This window comes from Lathyrus oleraceus, chromosome 4 (assembly GCF_024323335.1).
Source record: "Lathyrus oleraceus cultivar Zhongwan6 chromosome 4, CAAS_Psat_ZW6_1.0, whole genome shotgun sequence".
Lineage (NCBI taxonomy): Eukaryota > Viridiplantae > Streptophyta > Magnoliopsida > Fabales > Fabaceae > Lathyrus > Lathyrus oleraceus.
Window position 1 is genome coordinate 109,348,397 of NC_066582.1, and position 12,667 is coordinate 109,361,063.

At 31.7% G+C, this 12,667-nt stretch overlaps 1 protein-coding gene across 2 annotated transcripts; it reads left to right on the plus strand.

Moving 5' to 3' along the window:
• The first annotated feature begins 4,330 nt into the window (after positions 1-4,330).
• Positions 4,331-11,672, plus strand: LOC127073802 (NAP1-related protein 2). 2 transcript variants are annotated; one of them, XM_051015030.1, is made up of 10 exons: positions 4,331-4,553; positions 4,814-4,936; positions 5,409-5,459; positions 5,862-5,933; positions 6,134-6,247; positions 6,774-6,835; positions 9,843-9,906; positions 10,022-10,078; positions 10,217-10,297; positions 11,345-11,672. In XM_051015030.1, exons 1-10 carry the CDS (start codon positions 4,440-4,442, stop codon positions 11,408-11,410), a joined length of 804 nt encoding a protein of 267 aa, XP_050870987.1. In that variant the 5' UTR covers positions 4,331-4,439; the 3' UTR covers positions 11,411-11,672. The 2 variants fall into 2 exon arrangements, with proteins under 2 accessions (XP_050870987.1, XP_050870988.1); XM_051015031.1 differs by having other exon boundaries at positions 10,217-10,261.
• Positions 11,673-12,667: the final 995 nt, after the last annotated feature.

Genomic DNA, 12,667 nt, shown 5'->3' on the forward strand with positions numbered 1-12,667 from the left:
ATAAAAGCTTTTTGTCATCATTTTTCACATAACATCTATCATTATGATCATAATTTTTAGTGTGATTTAGTAAAAATAATAATCATTTTTATGTGTTTTGAGTGTTCAAAGTTTTGCTACCAAATTTTTGCATCTTTAACTTCAGTTGAATTTAGATCTTGATAACGAGAGTTCTATAATTGATTGAATGAGACGCGTACTTGAAACTAACCATTCTTAGAGATATGGTTGAGTTTTTCAAGTTGTTAATTGTCAATGGTGGTGACAAATTCCATTAAAAAGAAGTAGGTTCTTCTCTCTAAAATTGCCTTAGTAGTGACTGTGCGGAAGGCTACAGATAAGATAAAGTTCTTCTTAGATCTTTGGACAATTTTATCGCTCAAGGAATTGGTAGGATCAAGGGATTGATAGCTACACACAAAGGCTTGAGGCATAATTGGTGTTATTGGAAGATCAATAAACATATTCAAGTAAACATTATGTGGAAGAGTTTGGCAAGTATGTTGTATACAAGTCAAAATTAAAATAGGAAATTTATTTTCTCAGCTGTATTATGGATTGGTGAGTGTATGAAATCTTGGAAATATTTGTCAAATAACGAGGAACTATGCAGGTTCCAATGGGAAATTATTGAAGAGTGTACATAGGCAAAGCGAGGACGAATGTCGTAGCACTATAAATCTTGGTATCATCTCTCTCTCTCTCTCTCTCTCTCTTACTCTTGCATTTAAATTTGTAGTGATTGCATGCTTGTGTTTTTCAATTCCATCGTATTATATCATTTGTTCTTTATAGCAATTTATTACGTAAGCATTAGGTTTTGTTGGAATTGGATAAGTAGTTAACCTAGTCTAGTGATTAATAATCTGAAGTGAATTAAATTTAGAACTCCATCAATTGAATCATTGTGTAAACACTTTTCATGCATTATAAAATTGAATCAATTCATACCATGCATTTCAATCATATTAATCTCTGATACTTGTGAAACGATCAGTGTTGACTTGATTAATACTCAAACTGTATAAGTTTCATTTTCGCATCAAACCTCCAGCTCACAACTCATTTTTGAAAACACTCTGATTTTGGGAAAATGGCGGTTGAATTTTAATTTGGGTCTATCCACCCCCTATAGACTGTTTTTCTACTTCCATATTCACAACAAATAGTTCTGAGCGACCTCATCAAGTTTGAGATCTGCAAGAGACTATATAGGAGGAATTATACCGATATCCACACCCATAACAACGAGACTATCATAATTTATCCTTTCACCTCCTCGAGAGGAATTGTTTGTACTTCCGATAGGATGTGAACTAGAAGGTTCACTACCATCTTCAAATGAACCCCCGTTAGACCTAGAGTTATCAATAAGCACGATAAGGTATGCAATAGGTTGGTTAACCTATGAAGGGAATATATTTGTCATTCTTGGGTCTATTATCCTAGTAGAAGAAAAATCATTATCACTTTTGAGTATATTTATTATATTTGCAGGAAAGAGATTGATAGAATGGGTGTCGCTAAAGCTCAAAGAAGAAAATCAGAGTTTTTAAAAGAGAATAAATTTATGGTTTGCATAAAAGAGTGAAAAGAGTGTTTAAAACGCCAAAATACCCTTATATAAGGGGGGCAAAATAGACAAATTTATGATCTAAAATGGGAAAAAGTGGGGAGGCAAAAAAATAACAGTTGGATTTCACCTTGGAAATACAACTATATTTGAGTGCACTTACACATTATAGGAAGATGCGTCACACCTTAGTCTAGAAACATAGGGCCACATATCAAAAGAGATCCTATTAAGCGTCTCAATGACGAAACTAACATTTAATACAACAATTACATGAGTTATTCATAACGACTGCCAAACTTTTTCTATTTCTCTAGACAACGACCCTTGTACGTGGAACCTGACTTAATTCTTTGAAGGGCTTCCCGCCGCTACACCACGAGAAGCCTTAAGGGCAATTATTCCAGGTTGTCTAAATGGCCAATAAGAGAAATCCCCACATTTGATCCTAGCCTTGGATACCTCAACAAACTCTCATATACAAGGTACCCAATGTAAATAAAAAAACATAATTCAAATCTATTCTTATTCTTACATTACTCTTCATTTCCTCACTAATTTGAATGTTGAAGTGCTAACCTTGCAAGTCAATCATCATTTCAATAATAATCTCTAATTCTAAAAAAAAACATACTAGTACTCTCTCTGTTCCTTTTTAAGTGTTATTTTTTACTTTTTACACATACCAAGAAAGCTAATCATTATTGTTATTTTTCAACATTAATTCTTCTTTTACCTATAATACCTTTAATTATTTATTACATTTATTTTACTTTCTTTGTGTCTGTAATAATTATCTATGAATAATTTAAAAAAATACAATTAATACTATCTTGATTCTGTACGTGACAATTTTTTTTTTAAATGACACTTATAAAAAAAAAAATACGGAGGGAGTATATATTTATCACATTCTCTTCATTTAAAATGTTTCCGCAATAAGTCAATCAACAATTTCATAAATTCCATCAACATGCTATGACATTGCTTTTGCAATGTTTTATCACATTGAATCCTCCATCATCTCCGACGCATCTACAAGACCTCTCATATTTGGTGACATTCACTATCCAAATTCAGTGACTCTTTTTAAACACTCAAGCAAGTCAGACTAGTAATAGAACCTAGGCATTTAGTAGGTAAGTAGAAAATATACATAAAACTACACTAGAGTTCCCATGACTCCTAACCATACATATTTTTCAAGAAAGAATTTATACGAAAAACTTTCTAACAATGTTTTAGGAGTGTCTTCTCTAATTCTTTTCCTTCAAAATTATATCATAAATTCTATAAATTTTAAAGAATATCTAAAATAACTCAAATTTTTATTGCAAACTTTTAAATATTGAATATAATAGAATTTGAATTTAATGATGATACATGACAATGTACACTATCATCCAATAAAAATATATCATTTTACCATTTCATACAAATATTTTAAAATTTTCAATTTGACTTAGCGGAATGTATGATCGTCATTAGTTCACAGTTTAAAATAAATATAAATTGTGCATCATCCCTTTTCTCATATAACTTTTTAGCTTAATTATGTCATTTGTGTTCTTAGATGCCATGTATCCTATCAATTTGTTTCAAAGAATCTTTTGGACATTCTTAAAAAAAAGACTTTATATAATTAGTTTATATTTTAAAATACTAAAATATATAAAACATGAATTAAAACGAGTTTTTAATTTTTGTTTATGTATTTTTTTTCTATTATTAAATTCTGTAAATAATTTTTTATTTTTTTACTTACGAAATTTACTATAAATTATAATGTCATAGAAGTATATTAAAAGAAATTTAATATTCAAAAATTATTTTATAAAATAAATAAAGAGATGAAAAAATAAAAACTCACTAATTTAGAAAATCGATTTACATATTTAAGCCAACAAAATATTAGTAATAGACCTTAATTTATTGAATACTATAGTATTATGATGATTGTCCATCATTTTACATGTGACGTGCATATTTAATAAATTCATTTAAATTCTAATACAAGTACACCATTTATTGCCATCATTTTGCATGTACCAAAATACAAGTACCAAAAGAAAATAATACTTGTACTTAAGAAATGGAGTAGAACAAACAATCCATGGTGACAAAATCTGATCCTGCTGCATTTAAAAAAAAAAACTGTATTCACACATTTAAGCGTACTTTATCGTCCGATTAAAGGTTCCGTTTGTTTTGCCTTTTTTTAAAAATGATTTTTATAGTGTTAAATATTTTAGTGTAAAATTTTTTACAAAAATTTTTTTCATAAAAATTTCAAATGAAAATTTGATTTGAATAATTATTTTTAAAATATTATTTTAGGTATTTCATCATTTTATGAATTTTTTTTTTGAATATCAAAATTTCAAAAAATCACTTAATTTTGAAGCTATTTCAAATAATTTTTCATAAAAATCATTTTTGAGATATAATTTTTTGAAAAAATTGTGATTTTAATTATATTTTAATCTCCAATAATGTATATTTATGTTATTTAAAAGAAACAAATTTAAAAAAACTTATAATAATTTAAAAAATATTTATGTAGAATCCATTTTCAAAAATATAAAAAAAAATCATTTTTTTTAAAGCTAAAATAAATTAGCCATATCTATTTTGATGTAAAATTGATAATTTTAAGAAAATCTATTTTATGGGATTAAGATCAAACGGTTAATAACATTTGATGATACAATTTTAACAAAAGGTACATAATCATTGCTGACGTGTGATAATCAACGATCAGAGTGAAACAACATAAACCCTTTAAACCCTAACACCGAGTTCGTGTAATTTTGTTAACCCTTCTCTTTTCATCATCTTCCGCAGCAAACACCACCCAGAGGCGAAGATGGTAGGAGACAGGTCAAAGAAGTTGAAACTTTCCGAGAATCCTGAAGATGTTGACGGCGAACTCATCCTCTCCATCGAGAAGTTGCAAGAGATCCAAGACAGCCTCGAGAAGGTTTCGTCATTCCCTTTCATATCCACTTTTTTCTCTCCTTATTGTTCAATTATATGCTAATTTCTCGTATATTGATTCAATTGAAGATTTAGAATTAGGAAATGTTTTGATCTCTGCAAATTACGTTTACCTATTGTGATTTGAATTGTGTTTTTTTTTTAATTTTAAATTATGGTTTCAAATTTCAATTATTAACGAGAAACTGTTGTTTGATTGTTGTTTGATTGTTGTTTTGATGTTGAATTTGTGAACTGTTGCAGATCAATGATGAAGCAAGTGATAAGGTCCTTGAAATTGAGCAGAAGTACAATGAGATAAGGAAACCGGTTTATGATAAGCGGAATGAGATCATCAAATCTATTCCTGACTTCTGGTTGAATGCTGTGAGTCTTCCCACTGTTTTATATATACACACGTTGAATTAAAAGTTTTATTTAAGTAGATCAGCTTGTCAATGTATGTTTTTATTTTTTAAATTCGACAATTATAACTGTATAATCGAATAGTCAACATTTATATGTATTTTAGAAAAGATTATTATACCTTCAATTGAGGTTATTAGATGAAGTATCAAATAGTTCTTAAATTTTATAAAGAAATTGCGGAGTTGATCTACTTAATAACAATTTTTAATTCAACGTTTGAATTAGTGTAATCTAATATTTATAAATAGTTATTAAGTGGAGTAGTTCTATGAGTTACTCCTAGAGTAAGTTGACACATCATTACATCCTCTCTCGATATGCGCGTGTGTATGTGTGTGTTTTTCTCTTTGCATTGAATTCATCTTGTAGATTTTGTTAATGTAATTGTTAACTGTGTTCTGTTTGCTTTATCTTTGTTATTGTTGTGCAGTTTTTGAGTCATCCTACCCTTAGCGAACTTCTTAACGAGGAAGATCAAAAGGTATAAAATTTCACATTTATGTTAGTTTTCTATGTTGCTACATCTGGTTTTTTTATATGTTTATGGAAATTACCCAGGGTGGTCTTTGAAAGTACTGGGTTTTAATCAAAATGGAGCGGTTTTGGTTCCACTCTTTTATATGGAATCAAAATATATATAATATATATATATATATATATATATATATATATATTATATATATATATATATATATATATATATATATATTTTTGGTGTGTTCTGTTTTACTTTTAATATATGCACTAAACATAAAACAAAACAGGTTTATTCCGTTCTTTGTTGTTTTAACCTGCTTCCGAACAAGTCCTGAGTTTTATTCCTTTGGTTAATTACTGGTCTTGTTGGGAAACTTTAACTGATTGCTGACCCTTTATTTGATAGATATTCAAGTATTTGAGTTCTCTTGAGGTTGAAGATAATAAAGATGTAAAATCTGGATACACAATCACCCTTGTAAGTTGCCCTTCCTCCTTTTCCCCTCTTCCCAAAACCCCTCTTCTTCCCTTCTCTGTATTAGTATCTGCCAATCACTTCAATGCCATGCAAAATTATGATTTTTATGAAGCCGTGAACTTATTATATTGAGGATTGAAGAATAACCAAATGTTAACTTTCTATTGACAAAAAATAACCAGTAACCATTTCATGTTCAGAATTTCAATTCAAATCCCTATTTTGAAGATTCAAAACTTTCAAAGACTTTTACCTTCCTTGAAGAAGGAACAACAAATATCACTGCTACCCCCATAAGATGGAAAGAGGGCAAGGTAAGACAATGAATTTCACTTTCTCCTCTATCAGCATTTATAAATTCGATTTTGCATATTCTTTTTTTTTGGTACAAATTATTTACATAACAACCAATGTAAAACTTTGGCGAATCTACATGACATGGATCCTTTAAATTTACTAAATGTAGAGAGAGCAACAAACTCAAATCAGATGGGATGTATTAAGGACGAGGAGGGAAAACATTGGTCATAGGTCCAAGTAGGGTAAATAAAATAAGGATGTTTTGGTTGTGATCTGCAACAGAAAAATGTGGTATGAAACTGAACATTGGGTGGTTACACAGGACAATATAGTAATAGAAATACAATAATTAGGCATTTGTAAAGAGCTGTAGAAAAACAAATGGGCAGGGTTTATCAGATCATATGTTTGATAGTTTAAGGGAAAACTATTAACCAAATTATTGAATGTGATTTACACATAAATCTTCTATCTTTACAGCTAATAATGAAATGATTTTATGTTGTTAGATTGTATTTTACTGACAATTATAACATATAGGGAATACCCAATGGTGTCGATCATGAGAAGAATGGGAACAAACGTGCTCCTGTTGATGTCAGGTTGGTGTCTTCAATTTCTCTTTCTCTTTTTGTACAGAAAATATTATAAACAGAGAAACCCATGTTCATGATACATTATAGATTCTAATCAAGTTACTTGTTTTTTGGCTGACCTTTATATTTTAATCAAAATGAACTTCTGGAATTTGCTTTCTCCCTAAATTTGTCCATGATAAGAACCTCACGAGTTATATTCCTGCCAATCAAATAGCACATCAAGGGCCCCTAATTAGCGATGCACGTTTTGGTTGCTAAACCAAATTCCCCTTTATATTTATTCTAAAAAAATTCAGTAGATTTTTTTCCACTATGACCAAGCCAAAGATAAGGCAATATTGGGGAAGAGAAGGAGTCCATAACCCAATACAGCGGATACCTAAATCTACTTATTAAAAGGATTATGTTAATCCCACACCTGATCATATAGGATGCCTTGTTCATTCCGGATCTCAACCTGGACAATTTCTCATTACTATTCTTCGATATATACCAATGAGTGAAATCCACCCCTATCCTCTTTATTCACTACCCACCATGTTATCCATGTCATCCGTCTTCTACTAAACCGGTCAATTTCTGAGTGTCCTAATCTAGTTTCACTTATGTAACTTGAGTTTATGTTGGAAGAATGCTATTACCACTTTCCACTGTATTATCTCTTCCCAAGCAAGCTCCAATGAATTTATTTCTCTATAGTAATCACCCTTCAAGATCTCAGTAATAAGTGTTATCAAGACCGGATCCCAGAAAATAGCGAAACACCAACAATCCGCAACAAGAAATAGTGCATAACAGTTGAAATAAATCAATTTCATATTGAAAAAAAACATGCTGCATACAGATAAAAAACCTGCATAAACATAAACTAAAAATGCGACATAATAGCTCAATTGTTCAAAACATTTCATAATTCAAAGTTCTACTTGCTGGAAAGTGGAAACAATAAAAAGAGATTTAACAGAAAAAACATATTTTCATTGTGCTTCGCATCCCCAATATAGTCAATATTCTCATTGTCAGATATTGAGGCACATCCTCCAACTTCTATGGATTCCTCAGGCATCTAATGATTCTTCTGGTTCTTCCAAGACTGGATCATCTTACACTTCTACCAGTTCTCTTTCCCTTCCCCAATATAATAATTATTCTAATTGTCAAATAGTGAGGCTTATCCTTCAACTTCTTCTACTGAATTCTCAGTCTTGCAATTCTTCTGTTTTTTTTTTGAGACTGGATCATCCAACACTTCAACATCTTTCTCTTTTCCCTTTTTTGATGAATAACCACTGCCAAACTCTTCTTTTCTTATTTAACACCAGCAACAATAGGACTAGGGGCTTCCTTTCTCTTTTTAGTTGACATATTAGGTTGTGATTATCAGAGCCACCTCTCCAACTCTTCAATTGTTCTATGTTTAATTATTTTTTTTAGAAAGTATTCATGTGCACCTCACATGCTGATTTTCAGGTTATCCTTAAAAAACCCTAAAAATCATTTTCCAGCTATTTTTGCCATATCCTCTATGGAAATAGAAGCCACTATAGCAGTGATAGCAAAACAGTCATAGCATAACAGTTTTCATAGTGTTTTGTCCAAATCCTGCTACGCAAAAATGCTCTAGCTCGACTATTTAACATAAATAATTAGTTTCATCTGCAAATTTTGGACTGGCAGGTGAAGACTTTGAAGAATTTTTTCTGTCAATTATTTTATGGGTGGAATCAAAAGAAACACCCAGGAGAGATTGGGAGTAGTAGTGTACTTGAGTGGAGGTTTGGGCCCGGGATATGCTGGATGAGAGTCCAGTACCAATTTTCTACTATGTTCCTTCTAGTAAAATCTGTGACCGTTCAGGATTTGATTGAAAATTCTCTATGCCTGACTGTGGATTACTCTGCCAAAACCTTGTGATGTAAAAATCAATTTCTAACCGCATGATTGATGACTTAGCAAGATAGGGAGTAAAGTAGTCAAAGCAAATATCACAGTTTTCAATCGAACTTCCTTCATATTTGAGGATAGAAGCTTTCAGAGTTATCAATCCCGGGGAATAGCGGCGATATCCCGGGAGAGCGGAGCGGAGCGGTGGCCAGCTTCTACGGCGCAGCAGTTTGCGTATCGGTTTGAGATAGCGGCCACTTTTTGGCTTGGAGCGCTTCCTGGCCCGGGGTGGGTTTCAACCCGCTATCTGTTTTGAATGCTAAAAACCATATTTACACTTAAAAAATGGACGTTGGATGGGTTTTCTGGAATTTCGCCCACTTTGCCCTAACTCAGAAAACAGAGTATTCGCCTTCTCACTTCCTCACACGTTTCACTTCAGCTCTCGTCGCTTCCACCCCTAACTCAGAAAACTCTCTTTTGTCTTCTCACTCAGGCCCATTCCTCTCTTCTCTGGATGGTTTTCGAAAGTTCTTCTTTTCATCTTTCTTGTTTCTTTTCTTCTTTCTCCTTTTCTTTTCTTCTCCTTTCTTTACTCTTCTCATTGTCCTCTGTTTTTTCTCTTCTTTCTTTTCTTTTTTCTTTAATCTTCATACTCTCCTCTGTTTTTTAAAGTAATCATAATTTAATAACTATTCCTCTGTTTTCTTCTTTTATTTGTAGACAATGACAACATCTTCTATGTCTGTTTGAATTTTAATATAAGATGTGATGTTTTGAATTTTGATCAAGACTTGTTGAATTTGATTATTACTTGTTTAATTGATTAAAACTCTTTGATTACGCCTTGTGCTTTGATATTTGATTTAAGAAATTTTTATGGTATTGTGTTATTGATTTAGTTTTTTCATTAAATATATTTTTTATAGTTATTATTCATATAATTAGTCCAAAAAATTGTCAAGTAGCGGTTATTCCGCTCTGCTATCTGGGATTAATAACTCTGGAAGCTTTTGCTTTTATTCTTGAAATTATAGTTTTTGCAGAAATATGTTAAAGCTCCTTTTGGAAACATTTCATGGAACAAATTATTAAAATCTTCAATTTCTTTTACTAATGAATGCAGTTTCCTTAGTTGGTTTTGTGACTGTGAGCAGAAAGATGATGATCTGCTTGACATTCATGATGAGGTATCTTTTTTTCTCGCTCTTCTCAAGTTGTTTCTTGATACATCTATGCCTTAGTTTTCCTCCTGTCTCTATTATTCACATTAGTCCTAGTATAATATTCACTCTAAATTTGCAGGTTGCAGAATTAATCAAGGATGATTTATGGTCAAATCCACTTATTTATTTCAACAACGTAAGTCAACTTTTAGTTTTTATATCTTTTTGATTTGATGATACCAAATACTTTCTCGGATTTCACATCATTTTTCATGTTACTTTGCCCTATTTTCTTCCATAGTGTTTCTAATTGTAGTTTATTATAATGGAACAGGAGGAGCTTGATGAAGAGCATGGCGATGATGAAGCTGATGATGAGGTAATTGAAGTTCCATTTTTCTTGGAAAAAATAGAGGTGATTAACAAAAGTTTTTGGGTTATTGCTTTTAATAATTGTGGAAACTGATCATCACTAGATCCACACTGAATTCATAATTTTCAACTAGAGGAGTTTGATGCATTGATACTGATATACTGGATCCATGCTGACTTTGTGATCTTTAATTGCGTGTGCATGTGCTTCTAACAGTGATATTGTGAACTGAAGGGGCTGAACTGAGCTTTAATTTTCATTCTGGGTCCAATATATGTAGTATAATTGTTAATCTACAGAATTTGGAACTATAAGTTTGAGTAATACTTTAGAGATTTAAAGTGAAGACCAGACATAAAGCTCCAAGTTGAAATCATATTAATGATCCGAAAAAAAATCAATAATGATCGCTGTTAGTCCTATGAAAACATTCTTGTAGGATCTAAGTAGTCCATTGTACACGTTGATACACTAATTGATAACTCCACCAGAGCTGAGTCAGTTAGAATCGCAAATGTCTGTCTGAATGTAAGTCGTATCAAACGTATATGTACTTTTCCAATGTGTGAGTATCCCTTATATAGCCATTCCGTCTTGTCCCATATTTAAGGATTATAAAGATCATTTAATAGCTATTATAGTCATGACTCCCTTGTCTGTTTTCACTCATTATGACTATTAACATGCATTGAGTGCGCAAAATGGTTCCATTAGCTCAGTTGGTAATGTATGTGTCAGAAAAAAAAACATGCATTGAGTGCGGGCTCTATCGACTCTGGGTGAGAACCCTACCCAAGTTATTGGAATGTATATCGTCCCTTAAGCATGAGGTTTGTAAGAGCGAAATACTTTAGGTGAGAGATTGCATTGTACACAGTTTTACTCAGTCCCTCAAACGTGAGGTCCGTAAGAGCAAAATGCTTTAGATGAGAGACCAGATTGTATACAGTCCCTCAAGCATGAGTTCTGTAAGAACGAAATGCTTTAGGTGAGAGACCGGATTGTACGTAGACATTGAATAATTTGCATTTTTGATTAATGACATTACAACTCTAGAAATACGATACAAATAATATTTCTTATTTGCAGGAGAAAGATGAGGAGGAGGACTCTGAAGAAGATGACGATGAGGGTGACGACGAGGAAGGCAATTAGAAATGCGTTATGTTGGGTGTGACCTGTCTATTTATTTTTTCTGGTTTGAGTATGTATTAGGCTTTTGGGCCTGCAGACAGACCTTGGCCTTTCTTTCAGGGCATTAATTCATGTCTGCAAGTGAAGCTACACAGGCTAGTAGTTATTGGTTCTCTGACCATAATTTATTGATTACCCTGTCAAGTTATTTCTTCTAGTTTCATCCATCGTGCACTTTTAGTGATATACTTATACACATGGTATATTAGCTTTCTCTCTTGAATTTTTGTCATAATCTTAGAAAAATTTATACATTTACTATATATGCTATCTCTTCTGTTTTCCTCCCGCTAGACAACTATTGTCGGAAAGAATCTTTCTTCCCTTCAATCTTTACATGCATAACTTTATTGTTGCAACTGAAACATAAATGCACCATCATTTGACTTTATCTTGTATAACCATAGACATATTCATATTATCCTAACTAGACTGCATAATCTAAGATTTGTAACCTTTTTATTTTGGTCGGTTCTTTAGGAGTATGTTTGCTAAAATTGCTATTGCAACAAGTTAATACTAAAACTATTCTTGGGTCTCTGTGTTTGATTGGTTAGAGTAAAACTTGATATAATCACAATATTTTAGACATCATCCTTAAGACACGTCGACATAACTAAGGATCAGAACACAAGACCCACGTGTTTCATGCAGTGAAGATAAACATGGACCACAAAGTTGTGTACACACATCAATTCAAATGGTAGTGAATTGACCATGAGATAGTATACTACCAGCTAAAAGCACGTAAGACGTTAAACTTTAAGTCCATATCAATGCTCCCAACTTGGCCATAACTTGCTACTTTTTTCCGTTGTTTTTGCTAATTTTTTGGTTCTAAAGTAGTCTTCCATTACCATCTTTAATGTTAAAAAAAGATTTCCTAAACACTAAAAATATAATTTGTCTAACTTGTAATAGTATTTTTTTCTTGGTGGATGGGGCTATCTGATATCTTGTAATATTAAGACAGTTGTAGAAATTTATTGGTAAACTTGTCTGAGCTTTATTGACATTCAAAAATATCTCTACATAATGTGTATCTATTAGGTGACAATGGATGGAAAGTAATGTGCTATTGCACATCGATTATTAAACTAAAAATATCTGCCTTTTTTTAATGCCAAAATATTTGTCAGTTTTATCCGTCAAAAGATCATTCAACTTCTTTTGATTTTTTAAATTGAAACATTATGGCAGTGCAGCATTTTTTCCTTA

Bases quoted from the DNA above. Each gene is read 5' to 3' on its own strand.
- LOC127073802 (XM_051015030.1), top strand. From the start codon at position 4,440: ATGGTAGGAGACAGGTCAAAGAAGTTGAAACTTTCCGAGAATCCTGAA. The intron at 5,460-5,861 runs GTATAAAATTTC...TTTATTTGATAG, and splicing joins TTAACGAGGAAGATCAAAAG to ATATTCAAGTATTTGAGTTC. The intron at 6,836-9,842 runs GTTGGTGTCTTC...TAATGAATGCAG, and splicing joins CGTGCTCCTGTTGATGTCAG to TTTCCTTAGTTGGTTTTGTG.